This window comes from Hippichthys cyanospilos, chromosome 18 (genome assembly GCF_059441005.1).
Source record: "Hippichthys cyanospilos isolate Australia breed blue-spotted pipefish chromosome 18, RoL_Hcya_1.0, whole genome shotgun sequence".
Lineage (NCBI taxonomy): Eukaryota > Metazoa > Chordata > Actinopteri > Syngnathiformes > Syngnathidae > Hippichthys > Hippichthys cyanospilos.
The window spans coordinates 13,146,054-13,167,574 of NC_142386.1; the positions used below are offsets into that span (position 1 = coordinate 13,146,054).

The 21,521-nt window shown below is 41.0% G+C and overlaps 1 protein-coding gene across 15 annotated transcripts in view; it reads right to left on the reverse strand.

Moving 5' to 3' along the window:
• nbeaa (neurobeachin a) overlaps positions 1-21,521 on the reverse strand; it is a 79,349-nt gene that overhangs the window by 18,590 nt on the left and 39,238 nt on the right. For 9 of the 15 annotated variants that reach the window (XM_088440284.1, XM_088440283.1, XM_088440278.1 and 6 more), the window contains exons 10-35: positions 21,167-21,300; positions 20,983-21,091; positions 20,144-20,296; positions 19,633-19,801; positions 18,538-18,617; positions 18,361-18,423; positions 18,034-18,131; positions 17,869-17,961; positions 17,623-17,731; positions 17,461-17,542; positions 15,852-15,975; positions 15,525-15,717; positions 14,778-15,455; positions 12,829-13,224; positions 12,450-12,667; positions 10,504-10,657; positions 8,172-8,195; positions 7,919-7,990; positions 6,207-6,387; positions 5,637-5,761; positions 4,358-4,426; positions 4,120-4,288; positions 2,751-3,097; positions 1,547-1,683; positions 1,188-1,342; positions 459-585 (exon numbers count right to left, since the gene is read on the reverse strand). In XM_088440284.1, coding sequence (XP_088296410.1) covers positions 459-585; positions 1,188-1,342; positions 1,547-1,683; positions 2,751-3,097; positions 4,120-4,288; positions 4,358-4,426; positions 5,637-5,761; positions 6,207-6,387; positions 7,919-7,990; positions 8,172-8,195; positions 10,504-10,657; positions 12,450-12,667; positions 12,829-13,224; positions 14,778-15,455; positions 15,525-15,717; positions 15,852-15,975; positions 17,461-17,542; positions 17,623-17,731; positions 17,869-17,961; positions 18,034-18,131; positions 18,361-18,423; positions 18,538-18,617; positions 19,633-19,801; positions 20,144-20,296; positions 20,983-21,091; positions 21,167-21,300 — 4,259 coding nt within the window. The remainder of the gene's footprint in view (positions 1-458; positions 586-1,187; positions 1,343-1,546; positions 1,684-2,750; positions 3,098-4,119; positions 4,289-4,357; positions 4,427-5,636; positions 5,762-6,206; positions 6,388-7,918; positions 7,991-8,171; positions 8,196-10,503; positions 10,658-12,449; positions 12,668-12,828; positions 13,225-14,777; positions 15,456-15,524; positions 15,718-15,851; positions 15,976-17,460; positions 17,543-17,622; positions 17,732-17,868; positions 17,962-18,033; positions 18,132-18,360; positions 18,424-18,537; positions 18,618-19,632; positions 19,802-20,143; positions 20,297-20,982; positions 21,092-21,166; positions 21,301-21,521) is intronic. The other 6 variants (XM_088440281.1, XM_088440289.1, XM_088440282.1 and 3 more) reach the window with 4 other exon arrangements.

Consider the following 21,521-nt stretch of genomic DNA (forward strand, 5'->3'; position numbering starts at 1 on the left):
GATGAATGGTTGGTCTAAGGGGGATAAGACCATCAAAAATTGACGTATGATTAAATGTAACATCACAGAATAAATATTTAATTAGCAAATGTGAGTGAAAGTCACCAAATAGGCAAACATCACAGAATATAGAGCCATTGGCAACCATGTGACGTTAATGGCCGAATATCACAGAATGCTCACCTATAGGCGACCATGTAACAACATAGAAGATTTACCAATGGGAAAACATGACAGAATGTTGTTGTCTGGTCCAAGAGTTTAAGTTTCCAACTTATGAGCCTGAAATTTACTTAGGTCCTTTGACAACATGTCGGGGAGCGGGGCTATTTGCGGGGGTAAAATGAAGACCAATGAGAGAAGCAAGAGCAAATGAAGCAGGAAGTAAAACAAACTGGATCCATATGAGGAAGAATAAGAAAGGCGGGTGGGGAGGGAAGTTGAAGTCATTTTCTGACCTCATATTCTCCATGGTGTCTTCAGGCATGGGCGCCACAGTCTGGACGGCGGGCAGATTCTTGCTGGTGGCGCCATTCACAAAAGATGACGTTGATGACGATGATGACGATGCAGAGTCTGTAGCGCCTGGACAGGATGGACGGTCGGACGAAATGCAGGGTGGGACAACAGCGTGTAAGTAAAAATATGGTCAATGTGAGACAGCAGTACTATTTCTACTACTCCCTCAAAAAAAGCAGTTATCAAGGCAGTTGCTGGTTTGAGAAATACAATAACACAGTAACCAAACAAGCTACAACAATAAAGCAAACAAAAAATAAATAAAAAAAACAAGAAACTTAAATACAGGTGATGGGAAAAAACAAAACAAATTTACTAAATCAACAAATACAAGTACATACACACAATAAGATGTAAATCAATAAAAATGAAAATTAGATTACTCCCAAAAGGAAAATAAAACAATAAAATAAATATTGATAGAATTCCAAGTTTCTGCTCATCTTGCTCTAATATGCTCCCTTTGTGGTCAGTACAGACAGTATGGCGATCAATAAAAATAAATCCATGCACGGGAGCACCATTATACTGCTCAGATGGACACCATGTTTGACTAACACAATGTCCAATGGATGATCCCATTAGAATTCTCTGAGGCACGGCATTGGATGGCGCCCTCCCGATTCTTGGCGCAAATGCACATTCGAAGGATAGACGTGGTCGGTCACCTGTGGTGTTGATCATGCTCTTGGGGGTAGCCGTGGCTGCGGCGAAGATGTTTGGCGTGCTGCCGGCCGTGGCGGCGCCTCCAGTGGTGGGTGTGCCCACCGTATTGACAGACAGACTGCCAGGTGGCGGCTTTTTCACTGGAACCACAACACTCCTATGAGACAAACAGAGTGGTTAAGTCCTTCACTACCGTTGATGGCTAAAGACCTTCAAGGTCCATTTTTACAGGGCAGTGCTATAATTTAAAAATCTACTTTATCTGTGGTTGAAGTGAATGAGTTAATATTGATGAGGAGATGATGGTGGAGGGCATTGACTCGTTCGGATGACAGCCAGCCCGACTCGGGAGGAAACCAACCTATCGAAGGAGTGGAACTGCATGGGAAGAATGGGATGGGTCTTCAAGGCTGGGTCGGGGTGGTACGGCGTCGGGCCAGACTCTTGGCCTGGCTCGCCACCGTCCAACGGAGTGGCCACGAGACTCTTCAGGATCTCCTGAAATGACGAGAGAGGGTAACATTTTATACAAAAAAAAAAAATTGCTACAACTGTAAATGGGAGGGGCGCAATCCATTCAAGGCTGCTACCTAAACAAGCTGAAGAACTCAAAACTGCAAACATGAAGTACAGTCTGTAACATTTAGAACTTGTTGATGTGCCAACAGTTCATATGTGTTGAAAATGGAGTGAGGATCCCTATCGAGTGTTCATGCAGAAATACATCTGTAGCCACAACATGGCTGCCTAAATGGGAGAATGACAGAAACACAGGACATAGGGATTGTCACAGCAAAACGCCAAGCTTGCTTGACCTGCATAGCGCAGCCTCCCATGCTGAGTATCCAATAACAGAGCACGTACATGTCACGTTCAATGTGAGACCTTCTAGCTGGCCTTACTGTTGCCAACTCGTGATCTGATTGGCTATCGTAGCTGTCTATTAACTCTATGTGCCGGTGTACTGATAGTGCCTCAGGTCGCCTCAGAAGCACACGTACACATTGTTGGGCTACACAGACTATTTTAACATCAATTTAAAAATCAATAAACCCGCATCAGCAATTGAAACTTATCATTATACGTGATACTGCCAGAACTTCAAATAATTAATAATTTTAAAGTATTTGTCGACAAAGTTTGATGAAGTCCGCCAAGTTTCATGCCAGTGCGGCATGTTGGGAGGCAGGATGAGATGGGCTAAATAAAACAACAGGGGGTTTTACAATATAGGGTTAGGGTTTAGGGTGAGGGTTAGAGGTTAGGGTTAGGCTACTACTGACTCAAAGATCAGCAAGTTAGTTGAGCATCATCGCAACTATGCTTCCACAAGACACTTCAAAATAAAAGGTCGTTTCTGTCGTACGTCACTTGTACCACAAGCAAAGTTTGTTTTGAAGCATTGGCTTTTACTATGATACAGTAACTTGACAGACAGTGCACTGTCCAGTTTGTCTCACCGCACTTCTAAAAACATCAACAGATCTCGTCCCATTAGTTACTGCCCTCATCCCAGGAGGTTGGTTGCTGAAAAAGTAGATCTTATTCCAAATCATTATTATTACCTTGACGTTGATGCCTTTATTGGGCTGGCTGATGCTGGAAATGGACGAAGGGGGTGCCTGTCCGGCATTGGGGTTGTGGGGGGAGTCCAGAAGGCTCTCCTGCGACCTCCTTACATCCGACAAACTGCAAAGCAGGTCCGCCTGGCTTCCACCCACATCCCGATCCCTCTCCGTCTCTCGCCCGACCAGGCCCAGGCCGAGCCCAAGTCCCATCTCGGAGCCATTAAGGGAGCCACCCACATGGCCTTCTTCGCCGATGCCTGAGTCCGTGTGGGGGAGGCCGCCGCGGGGGGAGTCGTCCACCGGAGTGGACATCTGCTTGTCGGAGAAAGCCAAGGACGGGTGCTCTGGAGAGGTCAGGAAGAAATTTAGAAAATGTGACTCTTTTTGGCATTCCTATTTGCAGTTTACTGTCAAACTAAACATAAAACAAAGAGAAGCAGCACAATGCCCATTGATTTACGGTAAAAATGAGGCAAAAACTGTTTACAGTGGAAACGTTAGTCGTAATTCCCCAAATATAAGACACACTTTTGGATAGGACGCACCCTTAATTTTGGGGTCAAATTCTGGTATTTTCTATGTTAGCGTGTATAAGACGCACCAACGCTTTGGCAACAATGTTCACATCCGTAAGTTATACGATATATATGTTGCAGGTTAAGTGTGTTTTCACATTGTGAGTGGTCAGTGAACACAGCGCCAGTCTATCGGTGAATGCGCTCGGGTTCATTTTGCAATAAATATCGAAGTTGCGCAGCAACCACCAAGTTCCACTATGTTTATGATTGTGTGTATATGCAAAAAGACCACAATCAACGAACAAACAAATGGAATACCTTTCCTCGTTTTCTAACAGTTTCACTTTTAATTCAATCAGCTGGAGACATCATAACTTTTACATGATCTCTCCGTTTCAGTAATATTTCTGTGAGTGAAAAAGGATGGACTCTGACGTTGGTTCAGTCTGCTCACTTCTTTTATTGAAAATAATGCTGTGGCAGCCTCAGCTAAAACGAGCTACTATTAGCTGCACTTAATGTTAACAACCAACTGACGTTCGCCCTCTAGCTCGTCTCGTCTATGCTAATTATTGTAAGTAAGAATATGGCCGATATAAAAATGAACATGCGGCAAAACTCATTCACAAGCATTGACGGCTATTGACGTCAAAGATAAATTTCGACTAGGCTGGCAGTGACTGAGTTAATGTTGTTCAAGTCATTTCAACGGAGAAAGAGGATCTGAGATACATGAGTCATTTGGGTTTCAAGGACAGTCGAGGAACAAATTCAACTTGTATCTCAAGGCAACACTGTAAGATGTTTGTATAAAAGAAAAGTTAGTTGAATATTAAAATTGAAATCACCAGTGCTTGTGGGTGAATTGATCTCCTGACGGATGCTACGTCCAGACAGACTGGTGGACCTGCTGATCTCCCGCTGGGGCTCTAGAATGTCTCTGTACTTGGACACCATCAGCACCGAGATGAAATAGACCACGGCCAAGGCCAGGAACTGAGCCTGCTTGCTGTCATCCTACGGTGAGGGGTGATGATGATGTGATGTGCCAGGTGTGGTCTGCCTAACACAACACAATGCACTTACCACGTCTCTAAAAACCACTGCACGCAGACGGTTTATGTCCACGTCTTGCAGGAGGCGGTCTGGATCCTGCTGAACACGGGTCACAAACACATGTTGTTGCTGTATGATGGAAACCATGTACGTCCAATCACTGTTAGAAATAACTGTTGCTAAACAAATTAAGCACCAAAAACGTTATGTCTGAGTTTTGTCTTTAAACACAAAAACAGCTGGGATAGGTTCCAGTATGTCCGCGACCCTTGAGATGATAAGCAGCCAAGATAATGGATGGATTTGATTCATTTTTGCCTGTTTAGTTTTCACTCACTTTTATATACTGTATTTCTATTCCGTATATTTTATTTAGGCGGCATGGTGGAAGAGTGCTTAGCACGTCCGCTTCACAGTTCCAAGTCCTGAGTGTAATTCCAGCTAGCTCCGTCCTTCCTGTGTGATTTGCATGATCTCCCTACGCCTGCGTGGGTTCTCTTAGGGTGCCTGGCTTCCTGCCACATTCCAAAAACATGCATGGAATGTGTATCGGACATTCAAAATTGTCCCTCGGTGTGATTGGGCACGTGAAAGGTTCTTCGTCCCTGTGTGCCCTGCAATTGGTTGGCAACCAGCTCAGAGTGTCCCCCGCCTACTAGCCGGAGACAATTGGGATAGGCACTAGTGACCCTAGTGAGGAGAAGCAGCTCTAGAAAATTGATGGATGAATGAATGAGGCGGCTCAGTCGAGCAGTGGTTAGCACATTTGGTTCACAGTTCAGGGACCCGAGTTGAAGCCACCTTGCTCCGGCCTTCTTGTGTGGCGTTTACATTATCTTCCCGTGCCGTACGGGTTTTGTCCTGGCACTCCAGCTTCCCCCCACACTCCAAAAACATGCGTGGTTGGTGTATTGGACATATTAAATTGTCTTTAGGTGTGATTGGGTGCGTGAATGGTTGTTAGTCTCTGTGTGCACTGCAATTGGCTGGCAAGCAGTTCAGGGTGTCCCTTGCCTACTACTCAAAGTCAGCCGAGCTAAGCACCAGCAAGCCTTCGACCCTTGTGAGGATAAGCAACTAGAAAATGGATTGATGTTTCATTTATTTTCCCTATCTATTACCCCCTTCATTTGTAATTTCTGAGTAATCTTTGATTTAAAAAAAAGTCTATTCTGCTTTATGTTTCTTATCAGTTGGTCATTAGTGTTAAGATGTTAACATTGCAACATGAACATACAGTATATGTTTTTTCTCTCCTAGCAATGTCAACCAGCATGCTTGTACGTAATAATGTGAGCGAGCGCACTACCTTGCTAGGGGCAGTAGTGGCATGCAGGCTGTCCTGCGACTTGCTGCTTGTCAAAGAAGACTTGCAGTTGCGATCCCTCTGCCTCTGCCGACACTCCAGACAGTTTCTCACCGCCACGCAGCACACTGACAAACACACAAAACACAAAATGGTCACCACCAACACTAAGTCTTGGGGAAAAAAAAAAAAAAAATTATATATATATATATATATATATATATATATATATATATATATATATATATATATATATATATATATATATATATATATATATATATATATATATATATATATATATATATATATAAAACAATAGGAGACTAAAATATTGCATAGATCGTCAAAGCATGTTGACCTTCAATACGCCGTCCTGACGTCCCTTATAATTGCTTGCAAACAGGAGGTGGAGGTGGATAATAAGGCCAGGATAATAAGGCCAGGTTTGTGAAAAATCCCCAGACACCCAGGGTTTAAATACAGGGATACTAAAAGTGGTGTCAGAATGTACAAAAATCTGCAGTCGATTCATCAGGTACACACTGTAAAGAACACACAGACACTGCTCACCGAGTCTGAGGCACTGCCTCATGAGGCCGCCGGACGACATGTTCTTCTCGGCCTCGATTTCGCTGAAGTTGAGCGAGCTGGCAAACACCAGCACGTCCACCATGGCCATCAGACGCGACAAAAAGGTGACGGCTGTCTCTGACGACATGCCCTGCGTCGCCTCGATGTTCTCCAGCTCCGTCTAGATGGGTGAGGTCATTGCTTAGAACAGGGGTGGGCAAACATTCTGATTTTTTCAAATGTTTTAACATATTTGTGATGCGTTCTCACAAAATCAACCCTATTGAAAATGAAGTGATATACTTATATATACTTTATATATATATATATATATATATATATATATATATATAACTTTATATATATATATATATATATATATATATATATATAGAGAGAGAGAGAGAGAGAGAGAGAGAGAGAGAGAGAGAGAGAAGGATATTCTAATTCTACACTTAATTCTCTTAAAATGATAGAAAACACATGAAGACAGCTCAAAAATTTACAGCAATTTATTTCTATGTTTCTTGAATGGCTTGGGTGAGGTCAAATTATGTTTTGTTGTCCTGTACTTGTGCATTGTAATGAAAATATATTGGATCTTCAATCTTGATTCTTGAAGTCCTTAGTTTTGAGAACATGTTCAAAGTATTGATAACTTCATCTTTCAATAGCACATAGTCCCTTATTTTCAAACACTTTGATTGTAATTTGAACCTTTTGGCTGCTGGGAAAAGAAAGATGAGACCTTAAGGGGGTTGTTTTTGAGGAAAACCCAAAATGGACAACTGAAAAAAAAAAAAGTGATTAACTCAAAACTGATTTTAGCAACATAAGCATGGTTTTGTGAAAACCCATCACGTTGAATTTGTTTTAAACAAACATGTGAAATTGTTCACATAAATATTTTTAGGGATCAGTTCAATTTAAAAATGAAAAACTCAGGCTCATTTTTTTCTTTATAAGGAATCAAAGTGCTAAAGTTAACATTTGTTTTTCTTCTCTACAATGATTTAATTAATGTCGATATATGACCAGTAAAAGGTTTGGAGACACCCTCTAACTCAGGGTTTACTTTTTGAAAAATGTCTAACTTATAAGTGAATACTTAAGTCATTAAAATTGGACAGACAGAAACTTTGATATACCGGTACTTATTTGGTTAAAAAAAATATTAATCAAAACCAAATTTTTATTCTTCAAAAGAGGCACGTTTTGGTATTTTCTCTGTCATCTTAATGTGAATGATTTATGACCCTTAATGACTATCAGTTCACAAATGTGCATTTTCAAGAGCAAAATTTTCTGCTATGTAGATTTGAAGGTGTTTCCAAACTTTTGACTGGTACTGTGAATGAAAAGATACAGTTTAAAAAAATGACTAAAATAATGCAGCAAATATCACAGGGCTCTTGAAAATGTATGTGGGCCTAACTTTTAAAGTCACAGAAAGTGAGGAGATGCGTATCATGCCAGTGTCCTAAATGAACTTGCGTGCGTATCAGTGCAAAAATTCACATGTCAATCACACACTCGACTCAAATGAGTAAGAGAAATGTGTGCGCCCGTGCACGTGCGCGCAAACACACACGCGCGCGTACACACAGACACACACACACACACACACACTTAGAAGGGTGAGGACACACTGGTGCTGGGAGCTCCCCTGGTGGTGACGTCATTCAGGAGTTCCTTATTTACACTTTACCCACCTCGCCCCCTTCGCCTCCTCCCCCCGGGATAGGCGTCACCTCTTCGCCCTTCACAGCTGCTCCCGTCCTCCTCTTTAAGGTCCATACAAACGAGGTATAGATGTAACTAATACAGGATAATAGTGGAACCCCCAAAGTCCAACAAATTCCCAATAGAAAATCACACATTCTTAATGGAAAATTTCACAAATTGGGAGCAGTCCACTGACCCAAAAAGATTAAAAGAGAGTAAAAAGAAAGGAAGCAAACTTACACTGTTGGCACTACTCTTAGAAGTCTGCACATGCAAAAACACACACATGACAACAACCAAAAGACAACAAAAACACACAGAGAGGAAAAGAAAAGAGGAATTTGAATATATGAAAACGTAAAGTTTGTAAAATCAGAAATATGTTTAAACAGGGTGTCTGCAGCATCAAGGAAAGTGAATCTAAAAATGCTTGAAAAGGACACTACGTTAGTCTCAAAGTTAATGATGTCCAGATCACACATTTTTGGCACCTGAGTTAGAGTCTCTCAGTCTCCCCCGCACTTGCTGCTGTGATTATAAATGCGGTCATTATTATATAAAATTTGTATATTGTATAACTATACCTAAATGTGTCCCTAAAAAATACACCTAAAACTATCTACTCCTCTCTAAAAAGCAATACAAATCATATATATATATATATATATATATATATATATATATATATATATATATATATATATATACACACACACGCACACACACACACACACATTAGGAACAAGATATGGAACAAGATACAAATTCCACAAGATGAGATATCTCACGAGATTGAGTTCACGAGATCTGACGAAATCTGACAAAACTTTTAAAATACAAAAATATTGCTAATTTCAACTTTTTGATTTCAATTATATTGAGCAGGCTCCAATCAACTAAAGTTTTGCAGCTGCAATAACAAATTATTCAGCAGAGATCTCTCAAGTGAAGATCAACTAAATGAAGTAGTTTCTTTTCACACACTGCTTCTAGAAAAGTTGCCTTTGAACGCTTTCATAGTTGAACATGAAAAAAATAAATAAATCATGACATCACGACTTAGGTGATGTCAAGGAGATGGTCGGCTGGATCGTTTTGGGTATATAAGGGGTACAGGATGGTGTATCGGTAAGAAAACAGGATAGGTGTTGGTTGAGAGACTACTCAGGGAGTTTGAAGATGGTTAAATGATGATAGAGGATATAGACATAGGCAGATGATATACGCAGATGTTTGACTGTAGAAGATAAGACGCAGTCAGGAATATCAAAATAACGAGAATAAGTATAGGCCATATTATGTAAATTATACATATGAGTGAAAGGAATAACATTAAAGCATTAACAGGCAGCTGAAAACACTTTATATTAAATACAACATACAGAAATGCCACTAACTTAAATAGGTGGAAGTCACACTGCTACAACCAGTATTGATATGACACTTGTATCCACATTGAAGGACTATTTGGCTACACTTAACTATTTGTATGGTCTATGGCAGAGGTGTCAAACTCATTTTTGTCGCGGGCCATTTTGTAGCGAGAACTTCCTTCATTGGGCCGATATGTTGAGGAAACCAAGTCGATTTTAAATTGTCTCATAGTATTATTACTGCACAAAACAAATTGATGGCTTAGTTGTTTTGAAATCAGAAGTAAAGCAGCCTAGTTTGTTCATTTATTGTTTACATTACTGTAACAGAACACACCAAAAAATCTCAACTTTATTTTTCATTATACACGACAAGCTAAAGTTTTGGAACAGAGATTAGCAAGGGTCATGGAAACGTACATGATATGCTTTCGCGGGCCACATAAAATGACGTGGCGGGCCAGATTTGGCCCCCGGGCCTTGAGTTTGACACCTGTGGTCTATGGGGACCTCTAGCGGCCAACAATAACAGCACACGTCAATGTTAATGAATGTCTAATCCCAAGTAATGCTGCAAAAGTAATGTAATTACTGTAATGCAATACTTTTCGCTGTAACGCGCTAATGTAATATATTACTCACACAAAAAATAGTAATACTGTATTATGGAAAATTCCAATTTAATCCCAAGATTAATACCATCTGATGAAGACCATCTAAAACGATTTCTATCCAAATTTGACGTTGATCTTGATACTTTTATCTTTGTTTCCATGGCATTTCAATTAAATTTAAGATTGTTTTAGTTCATCCAACATATGCAACCTTGACATTTTTCTTGAGACCAGATTAAGGCCTCATATAAAATGATTACATCTTTTTTATGCCACATCCATTAACTTGAAGAATTTTAATGGCTTAATTTTATAGCTACTTAAAAAAAAAAAAATCAAACTTCAGACATTTTAATGATTTAATGTCATTTCTTTTGGACAACCAATTGTAAAATGAAACTTTTATGAGACTGTCAACACCCTGTTAAACAAAGAATAAATACAGTTAAGTATGAATTACACCCTCAGAAAGGAAGCCAAAAAGGAAGAAATTCACTTTTTCTCCCCTTTTCAAAACATGCCAGTTGTCACCACATGGTGTCCCTGTTGAAACAAGAAGCGTTGGCACAGTGTGAAGCCACTTACGGAAGGCGACGTGGCTGCGGACAAGAGTGGAAGGATGCCCCCACAGGCGATGATGATGTTGTCAACCATTTGGGAGATGAGGTGGATGGTGTTGTGCACAAAGATGATGTTCTCATTGCTGTTCACAAAGTCCATCACAGACTTGGTGGAGTGGCTGTAAGTAGAACATATTTTGAAAATTGCTCACTTCAAATGAAAACAGTAGACTTCCAATTTATTTTATTGCATGGGTTCTTGACAACTTGATATCTTGAGATGTTAAATCTTTTAACATGTTGCCATTCCTATGCAATCATTTATAAGTAGCTATTCGCTAACAGAATCTTGAGCCTCCACCACCATGCATGCTAATGATTTCTAAATTACAAAAGCTAGGGGTGGGGTCAGGGTGGAAAAGGGAGACCCCAAATTTACTTTGTAGAGCTATGTATAGTGAATATTCAAAGTAGGATTTACAGAAATAAAACAATGGACATTTTGCAGAGGAGCCATTCAGAGCTGAAAGAAGAGATACTTCTAAGTGAATAAAGCTATCGAAAAAGTGACAGAATTCCCAACACTACTTTTAAGTGCGTTGACATTGCTTCTTGAGACTTTTTTGTGGGTCTTCTCATGATAGATATTTCTGTCCATGTCCGTAACGCCTTCATATCTACAATTAAGTAGAGTAAAGTTACTTTTCTGATGTCGGCATTAAAATATAGGTAAAGTAACAAGGTACAAATTACTCTGTGTAATTGCCTCCTGTCGCCTGTTCAAGCCCACACTTTTCCCATCAGGGTGGAATGTAAAAGTAGTCATGAATAATGGAATAGAAAAAAAAAAACGTTTTTTAACACATCGTGGTTCAGTTATTGCGGCTTCACTCGATCACAAATTTTCATTTATGACCACAACTTTTTCTTTTGCAGATTTACGTTGCTATTTCTCATGCACATTTTCTTCGTTTTGAGTCAAATAGCAATTTTGTTTATTAAAAAAAAAAAAAAAAAAAAAAATCAACCTCAACTACATGCATACTCCTTTGACCATATATATGTATTGCAGGTTTACATTGATACTTTTCTTGAGATTTTCCCTCCAAAGTCGGGGGAACAAACGCAAACTAAAAATACTTCATGCTCTCCTTGGTGCATTTCTATTACTGCGGGTAGTTTTGTGAACGTAACCTCGCAGACAAATGAGGAAACACTGTGTATTATAGAACACCTAATGAGGGGACCGCTGGGATTGAACATAATAAAAAACAGTGCGGGGCTATTCAAATGAACATCAGCCATTTGAATGACATCATAGCATTTTCAAGATGCAAGCAAGTACAGTCACTATTTTTAGGTTGAAATATAAACGTTTGTTCCACAGTCAACAGTCTTAGACAATCACACTGTTTAAAAAAAAATGGATCACAGTAGTATGCATTTAATCACACAAGATTGTGTGACTGCAGCATGTTCCTAAATATAATTGTTATATTCAAAAACAATGTAGTTTAGAAATGTTGAGTTTTGCCATTACAAGATTAGTAGCAAAATATGACATGAGCTGAATTCAAATGTATATGATGCGTGGCATATCATATAAAATTGTAAATTTTAGGCTTATTATGGCATTTCATGTGCCATAATAAGACAAAAATGGCTGCTGTAAGCCAACATGCCAGACTTTCTATGTTTTCTTGAGAGTGTTCATGGGTCAAGTCTTGAGCAACATGCCTGCCAAATTTCCTGATTCTAAAAGAAACCAGCTTCAGGGGCCGGATTTTGAAATTGACACTGTGCCAAGATCAGCCAAAACTGACTGGTTCAAACCAACATGGCAGGATTCCTGTGTGTTTTGGGGTATGACCTCTTGAGACTTCTTTGTGGCTCTACTCATGTTAGCCTACCAAATTTCATGTTGCAAAGTGAAACTGTCTCTGGAAGCTCAATTTTCCCACTGTGCCTCACCTTCTCCACACATGCACGTCGGTCTCCAGCGCAAACAGAAGGTCAGTGAGCAGCCTCTGGTGCATGGGTGACCACTTGAATTCCGGGATACGGAACATGGTGGTGCGCGGCCCAGGACTGAACTGGCGCCTCTGCTCCTCCGTCATGGGCATCCCCCTGAAGCCCAGGTCCACTCGAAGGTCTCTCTCCAGCTGGGAGGCGCTGCGGCCATGCAGAGCCTGAGATCAAGAGTCAAATCATGTCACTTCAAATCTTACTTTAAACTTTAACACTGCCCTAAAATCCTACTTTGATATTGTAATCAGAGTTTGAAACCTTACTTGAAACCCTAACACTGGTTTCAAACACTAATCTGAAACACAAACACTTTGATGCTCACCTGTGTGGTTGCAGTGGTTGATATCTTCTTTTCTTTGCCGTCATCAGACCTCTCGGTATCAGATGTGACACTGGCCGTGTCTCCGCCACCTCCTGCCTTGAGAGCCGTCACCTCGCCGTCGGTGCCTGTCGCCCCGTCCGTTCCGTCCCCCTCGGGGAAGATGGGCCGAGATGTCTGGTTTCGGGCTTCTGCGATGGAGCTGATGTCGGCCAGCGGGCTCTGGATCTTGAAGGGCCCGTCCTCAGGGAGATCGCCGGCTGAGCTGCAGCTGGTCATATGAGCCAGCAGGCTGAGGTCATCGCTGGCACTGGTGGCGCCAGGAGGGGTGGGCTGATCCGGCCCGGGCAGCACAAGGGCGTCGGTAGCCGCCAGAGCAGGGAGGAGCTTCTCATCAACCTGGAAGAACCACAAAGTTTCCTAAGGGTCTTGGTCCAGGAAATCGTTGAACGGGTGCTTTATTAGTTGGTTAGTTATTTAGACGACTTAATTAAATATTTTTTTTGTTTTCTAGTTAATTCACTAAACAGCCAACTAGCTATTAATTAGCTGGTTTATTAGTTACTCTATTTTAGGGTGAACAGATGCCCCATTTTAACCATGAATTTCCTGGTTTTCAGCCTTGTGTCCTGAGTCTCGACGGATTTCAGAAGTTCTTTTCTTTTATCCCAGTTTTATGTAGGCTGGTCCCAACATCCAGTCACACAGTTGTCCTAGCGAGTTACACGTACACCAATTTAAAAAGGAATTTAAACTGTTTACTTTCCCATCATACCAGAACCACAACTGCTTCCTGCTTCTGTGTTGATGAATTATGGAAAATAAGGTCAGCAAGTTGAGTTTTAGGTCCCATCGTGGTACAAAAAAGGTTGGATCCGGGTGAGTGCATTGACCAATTTATCGCTGTTGAACTGTCATTCAAGATAGCATTTAAAATTAGCTAAAGTAATAACACAATGACCAGTCACCAGACTGACTAGTGATTACATTGTTATAGACAGTTCCCAGTGAGGTTTTCAGTGAACTTGTCGTGTCCCTGTTTTAATTTTTTTAAATCTGGTTTCCATAATGGTATATGTAACGAGCAAGCAAGACAGATTGTTAGCTAGTGAACTGGTGGGATCGGTAACCATTAACATTCAAAGATCCATTTAGCTTTTGGCAGTGTTTGTGTTAGCCAAGGATGTTACCTTCTTGGTTTCAAAAAAAGAACCAGAAGACTGACCCAACAATTGAGTCCATACTCGTTCACATACAGGGACAATAAGATGACATTTATTTTGTGTTAAGAAATCTTCAAGCACTTTAGTATTTAATGTTCAGTCATATCTTGCTTTAAAAATGTGTGCTTTTAATTTGGAAGATCATGCTTTAGTTCTGTTTTTACTTTCCCAAAACCGATTGGCTGTCTTGCGTTGTTTTATGTCCCGTCACACTGAACACGTACTGTAGATGTAGCCCTATCACCCAATCACGCAAACTTCATTGACTGCAATTCAAATGCGTCACTTGTTACACTTGTTTCCACGTAGTCAATCTGAAGCAAGCATGTTTTTTTTTTAATTTTCCCAAACCACCGAGAGCCGCAACATAAGGATGAAAGAGCCGCATGTGACTCCGGAGGCGCAGGTTGCTGACCCCTGGGTTAGATTGTTGGTTGGATAATCAGGCTACTGATTAGCTGACTAGTTAGCAAGCTAATTAATTTAAAAGCTGATCAGGCTTTTTCTGTACTTCAATAGCCAAATGATAGATAGTTAGTTAGTTAGTTAGTTAGTTAGTTAGTTAGTTAATTAGTTATCAAATGCTAGATTATATATTGATTACCTAGTAGTTACACTTTTGTTAGCTGGCTCAGTAGTTATTTGGCGATCTAGTTCCTGACCTAGTCTTTCAGACATCTCCAATTGTATTGGCAAAATTAGCATGTATAGCAGGTGACTAGCTGGTACCTTGCTGAAGAGGAATCCGTTGTTGCTGGGAACACTGTCCTTCTCATCGGCCAGCGTGATGAGCGGGCCCATGATGCCATCGTCCTCCAGGTTGACACCAGGGAGGCCTAAACTGGATGGGACACGGACCGCTGCCGCCACAGTCGCGCCATCATCTTTGGGTACCAAGGTGCCGTTGAGGTTCTGCACCACCGCGCTGTAAGCGCTGTCTAGAAGCGAGTCCACCTCGACCAGGGGTCCGTTCTCAATGGACCCACCGCTGCCCGCTCCACCGCCCGCACCCAGGCCTTCGGGACTCAAGTCCAAGTCGTCCAGCTTCACCTCGGTGGCCTCCACTTTCTCAGCTTTGATGTCCACCAGTAGGTCGTGGACCTCCACCCTCACACCAGTGCCCTGTTCGGCATCTCCACGCTTGACAGTGCTGTCTGCTAGTAAGTTGCGGGATGAGTCTCCCCCGGATCCAGCCCCTCCGCCCTCGCTGTACTCTGCTTCGCTCTCGGGTGTCTGAGAGACGTCGTCCATCTCCAGGTTGCCGTTGACGACAGGCGCCGGAGAAGCAGAGAGGCCTGAAATGGTGGAAACTGAGCCTTTTTTGCCTTTCTTCATGTTCTCCTCTTCTTGACGCTGATACTCCTCATACATCTTTGCCAGGTACTCCTTGTGGGCCTCATATGTCACCTATAGCCATAGTTAATGTTAGTCATTAACCATATTAGCCAAAATATCAGATGGCAATGTGGCACAGACCTTGGAGTGTGCTATGGAGAGCGTGTCCACCCAGACCCTCCAGCCGCCCCACTCATATTTGATGGCATGGTAGAGCAGGATCCTAAAGATATTGTAGACCATCTCTGTGATCTTCTGCTCCTCTGGATTCTTTGGATTGATGTACCCCAGTGAGAACATCCAGTCCTGCCACACCGAGCACTGCAGCAGGCACCTACGATGCAAATATAGCACCATTATCAATGCATTACCACATACAGTACTGTATGCGCACAAACAATATGTGGTGTAATGAACACAATTTAGAGCTTCCGGTCTGAAAAAGCACTTAGGAGTTGCAACAAGTACCGTCTGTTTTCTCTGCTGTTGCTGAAGAGTTTGATCATGTCGGACAGGAAAAGTCTCCTGACTTCCATCAACTCGGAGCTGGGCGACGAATTCTTCAGCAGCGTGGCAACAACTTTCAAGATCACTACATAAATACACTAGGGTGACCAGATTTTCCAAAATAGAAACTGGGACATGACAAGTTCACTAAAAATGAAACAAGCAATCAAATCTCATCAGGCACTATTTACCGGTATAAAAACATTTAATCACTAGTCAATCTCATGTTTCCACATACCCCCTGAAATGTGCTCATGGACTAGTCATTGCTATTTATTGCCCTTATTTGGTATTTGGAATGTATCTACAACCAACTGCATAGCGAGTACAGTATTCACTTTCATTTGCTTTTCCTTCTAGCTATCCATCATTATATGCAAGGACTTTTGTTGGATTGTTTTCTTTTGTTCAAAAAGGTATTTAGAAAATTGAAAATCAATAAGAACAACATACCTCGGTGTCTCACATTGGGAACACATGCTAGAAAGCTCAACTCGCAACGGTTTTACTTTATTTCCCATGATTCATCAACACAGAAGAACAAAGTAGTTCTAGTTCGGGTATGACATGAACATGAAAGTAAAGAGTTTAAATTCTCCTTAAGTGGTTCATTGTACAAATCGTTGTGAAAACTATGTGACATACAAATGGCCAAAACGGGTGGCCGGCCTGACAAAAAAAAGGGACGTGACTTCAATAAAATCAGGCCCAAACAATAGGGCTGGCAATATCAGTCTGGACTTCAGTCAAAAGGCTCAGAAACGAGACGTCTGGTCAGCCGAATATACACATGAGCAACATTAGCAATGCCAGCTATGTTAGCCATATAAGGAATTTTAGAAATATTGGCTCTATTAGTGGCGTTAACGGTGTTGGCAATATGTTGCGATTTTGGAAGTCATGGTTATTTAAAACCCTCCAAATCTGTCAAAACCAGAAGGTGTATTTTTCCTCCCAAATCGTCCGCTGTAACGGGAAACTGCAGTGTGCAGTGGGAGCCTCCTCTCATTGTGTAACGTACGTGATTCCACTTCAGCTGCAGAAGCCAATCACATTGTCCATTTCCAGGTTGGTCAACTTCAGTGCAAATATAAGTTTGCTACTAAAGCTAACTACCGTGGGTAGTATGTGGCTGACATTTTATCAGAGCATTTTATGTGATACCGAGCAATCCAAGCCCATATTTCAGTCTAAATTGGATGCGTTCAAGCAAAAAGCATTCATGTATATGTTTAATGTTAAGCAAAACCGGTTTTGCTAACTCAAGGTTTGATTTGATTTACAGATTTTAATTTTGCATGGTAAATGTGTGTTACGGTAACAAATGCTGTATTAAATATTTTGTTTAAAAATAAAAGTTTTTATAATGTAGAAAATGGCTTTTTAGAAAAAAAGATTGTGATAGCGCAATACCGTGATATTTTTGCTCAATCTTATCATACCATCAGATTCTGATATTGTCTAAGTGCTAATGATATGACATGAATTTAAAAAGGTTAAATAAACTGTCAATACTGTAGGACAATATTAGTGTTATTTTAGAGCATGGTTTAACAGAGTCATGACTCACTGGGGTTTTGGATCTTGATGGTAGAGTCCGGTTCTGGATGGGGTTTGTGGACCACCTGTGTGCACACCTGCTCTGTCAGGATCTGCAGAATCCAAAAAAGGATGCCATAGTTAGCCAGTGAGTAAGTGTATCGCTGTGATAACCGGGCAGCCAATTACATACCTCATAGAGTGTGTTGTAGGTGGTGATGGACACAGTGTTGGTGTGCATCATCAGACGCTCTCCAAGCAAAGTGAAGAGACTGTGCGTGTGCATGATCTCCACCTTCCTCCTAATTAATACATTATTTTACGTTAATGTCAGAGAAATCTCTAAAAGAAGACTAGGACAAGCCTAGTTGCTAAGTAGCAAAAAGAGTAACTCAGACCAGCCAAGATTGAGTTTTCTGTGCCATAAAAATTTACTGACTTGTGACCAAGGTGCTTCAGAAAGTATCCGAGTACTTTGAGGGCCTGTACTCGAATACTCTCGCTCTTGGAGGCCAGCAGCTTGCAGATCACCCTGAGACACACAATATTCCTGTTATTTAGCTCCTTTTCCTGGTAGAAGGTTAGCTGACGAGATCCGCCTCACCTTATCCCGTTCCTTTGGTCGAAGGCCGGAATCATGGAGGCCGGATGCTCAGACATGAGCGCTACCAGCAGCTGCAGTACATCATGGATGTTCTCATCCTATAGAGGGTGGAAGAGACCATTACAACTCATGATGATCCTTAGGCATTTTAGTATTAGCTATTTTTGATGACGCAATATCAATATATCAGTCATAGCCATATTAGCTATAGTAGTAAAATTGCCTGTAATGGCACTATTAGCTATAAAGACGATATGAGCTACATTAGCAATATTAGCCTCTTTAGCCACGTTAGCAACCTTAGCAGGATATTATAAAAGCACCAACCTCGTGCATCGTCAACAGGTAGTTGAGAATACTTTGTAACTCATCCTCCTTAACACCCCTGTCCTAAAAAAAATGCAGAGATGAAAAAATATTATAGATATATTAGCATCATAAGCAATATTAGCCTGTTTAAAAATACTACTGGTCATTGCACAATAACAAGCTATTTCTGTCTACCTTAAGTATGAGCTGTTTGAGGAAGAGGAGCATGAAGGCCCGCAGAGAGATGATTTCCTTTTGGGATGGTCGAGGTCCATCTGAACACCCACACAAACACATTAATAATACAAATAAACTGTAAATAATAATACACACAATTAATAAATACACTTTTTTTTAATTTCCCTAATAACTTTTCTAGATATACATTTGTAAAATGAGACAGAGGATGTGATTTCAGAGAAGCTCCAAATGATATAACCCCACATTTCAATCGTCAAAATAGATAAGCGATATGAGATTTGCAAGATTTTGTCAAGAAAAGTCCAATCCAGACACTGGTTTTAAATCAACAAAACAATATATTTTAAGGTTTTTGGTTGCACTTTAATTAAAAAAGTAAGTTAAATATTTCATTGAATCATTATATTTTTTGAGACTCTTAAATCGTCTGGGCATTGATCTAAATATTCATTTAATGTAATCAAGAGGTAGTTTTTCCCCATTCTTCAGAGAGTACTTTCCACAAATTTATTCTTAATTTCTGATTGAAAAGTTTGACTGATTATCTGATAGTTTTGTTGACATTCCCTTAAATGCAGCTCAATCTACTGTAGTGGATGCATAACGCAACCCTCGCGGCTACTGTAGCTTCTATTATATGTGCCTTATAATGTGGTGCGTCTTATATATGAAAACAGTTTTGAAATAGGCCATTCATTGAAGGTGCCCCTTATGATTTGATGTGCCTTATAGTGCAGAAAATACGGTAGTTCAATACACAGAAATTTGAACAAAATGTTTAAAATGTAAATTTAAAATGTTTTATTATTGTTATTCATTGGGGAAAAATGAATTAAATCATGTTATGATTTTAATATCTAACGTATTAGATGAAGATAAATCAAATGGTGTTTTTATGAAATACAATAACTCATTTTCTCAGCTTATGAAGGCAACTTATGAAGCTGTAGGCAATTAACATGCAAATTAATTCCATCGCAGCATAATTCAATTAAGTAAATCAATTCAAGCCAATCAAGCTTGGTATGTTGCCATGGCAATGGGGCCAGCACATCATGGATGATATTAGAAAAAAATCTATCTACATACCAAGGCCTTTGGGTGGGATGGCGCTGCAGTCTAGCGGGTTGACAGCCCAGTAGTAGTACTTGAGTGTGTGCATGAGCTGCAGAACGGTGCCGACGCGGCGGATGGTTGAGTAGATGGTTGCCGTGCCAATGAACTCCGATGACAAATATGTGTACAGAGACAGCTGAACCTGGTAAATGCAGGCAACGTATTCATAATCATAATTATTGACGTGAACATTACCCATTTTACACAATGGTAACACAAATGACATAACCCTATTCGCTTATGAATGAAAAGTGAGAACTTCTGAATGTTTCAGGTGCCCAAATTTTGACATAACCCTACCTTACTTAAACTGACCACATGTAACCATAGCCACTGTCAAGTTGACTTTGAGCCTCCATTTTCCAAGCTGAAAGTACCCTTTTTTGCCTTTTCTCTGTTTCTGATACACATAACACACACACACACACACACACACACACACACACACACACACACACACACACACACACACACACACACTAACCTTGGCAGGTGTGTGTATCCAGATGGCGGCGTTGAACAGAACGTGGTCGCACAGCTGCTTTAGGAGCGGTGCACCGTGGGGCAAACCATCCAAATACTTGGCAAAGGACAAGAACTGCTCCAGGACCGCCCGAGTGATGTGAACCCTAGATGACTTCACACAAGAAGGGAAACAACAAGTCAGCAACTTCAGAGAAATAATGAGGACGTTCTGTGCCTTTTCACGCATGACACCTTGAGACATTTTGGTGGGTCTAGTCACTATAGTTGTACCGGTACTCAGATTCTTAAATTTGTGTCAAGATAGACTGTTTTTTTGTTCGTTTGTTTTTGAGAGGGTGGTGGGGTCAATTCAAATCAAACTGGCAGACTTTGTCCAGTTCAAGAATGGGTCGTTAAGACTATTTTTTGTGGGTCTACTCATGACAGACACACCTACCGAATTTCATGCTGCTAAGTGACAATGGCTTAGGGCAGAGGTCCCCAAACACCGATCCGTGGCCCAGTACTTGTCTGTGCACTTGTCTGTCAACTGGTACTGGGATGCATGGGCCGCACCCAAAATTATGATGTTTTGGAACTGATTTAATTTATCTTTCAACAGTTGATTAATTTGTTCCTTGTTCGGTTTGATCTTTTTTTTGGCGTCTCCTCTGGCCGCTGTTGAATTTATTTTGTTGGCTGATTCAAATCAAAATAAACATCTTTGTCCATTTCTTCAGCAATGGGTCCTTTATATTTTTTGGATGGGGTCAGTCAAGATAAAGATGCTTACAAAATTTCATGTGGCTAAGTACCTGAGAAACATTAGCTTTGCAGGTTGAATTTTTTTCCACCAACCTTCTCCAGCAGGTACCCGATGACCAGGAAGCCCTTGCCCCCCAGCATCTGCTCTTGCATTGCTACCGAGCTCTTGAGCAACTCCACCAAGAAGGCAAGCAGCGTGGCACTGCAAATGTAGTGGACGGCAGAATGAGATCCAACTCGAGAGTTGAACCAAATACACGATATGGCGATTCCTGACCACACAGTGGTGTCCACGGCAGCATCGTTGAGATGCTTGTAGTCCAGCTGAGCAAAGAGCGGAAAGAGGACCTGGATGCCACCAATGGAGTGGATGGCACTGTGGATGGAGTGTGTCACGATGGCCTTGACATCCTGCAAGTGGACACAAGTGCTTTAGCCAGTGTGTGTCCTTATAAAAAAAACTATACCTCCATTCAAAACTTTACGCTCATCTGTCAGAGAAATCTCTAAAAGAAGACTAGGACAAGCCTGGCTGCTAAGCAGCAAAAAGAGTAACTCAGACCAGCCAAGATTGACTTTTCTATACCATGGTAGAGGGAAAAAGCTTGTGCGTTCCCCGGCACTAATTCAAC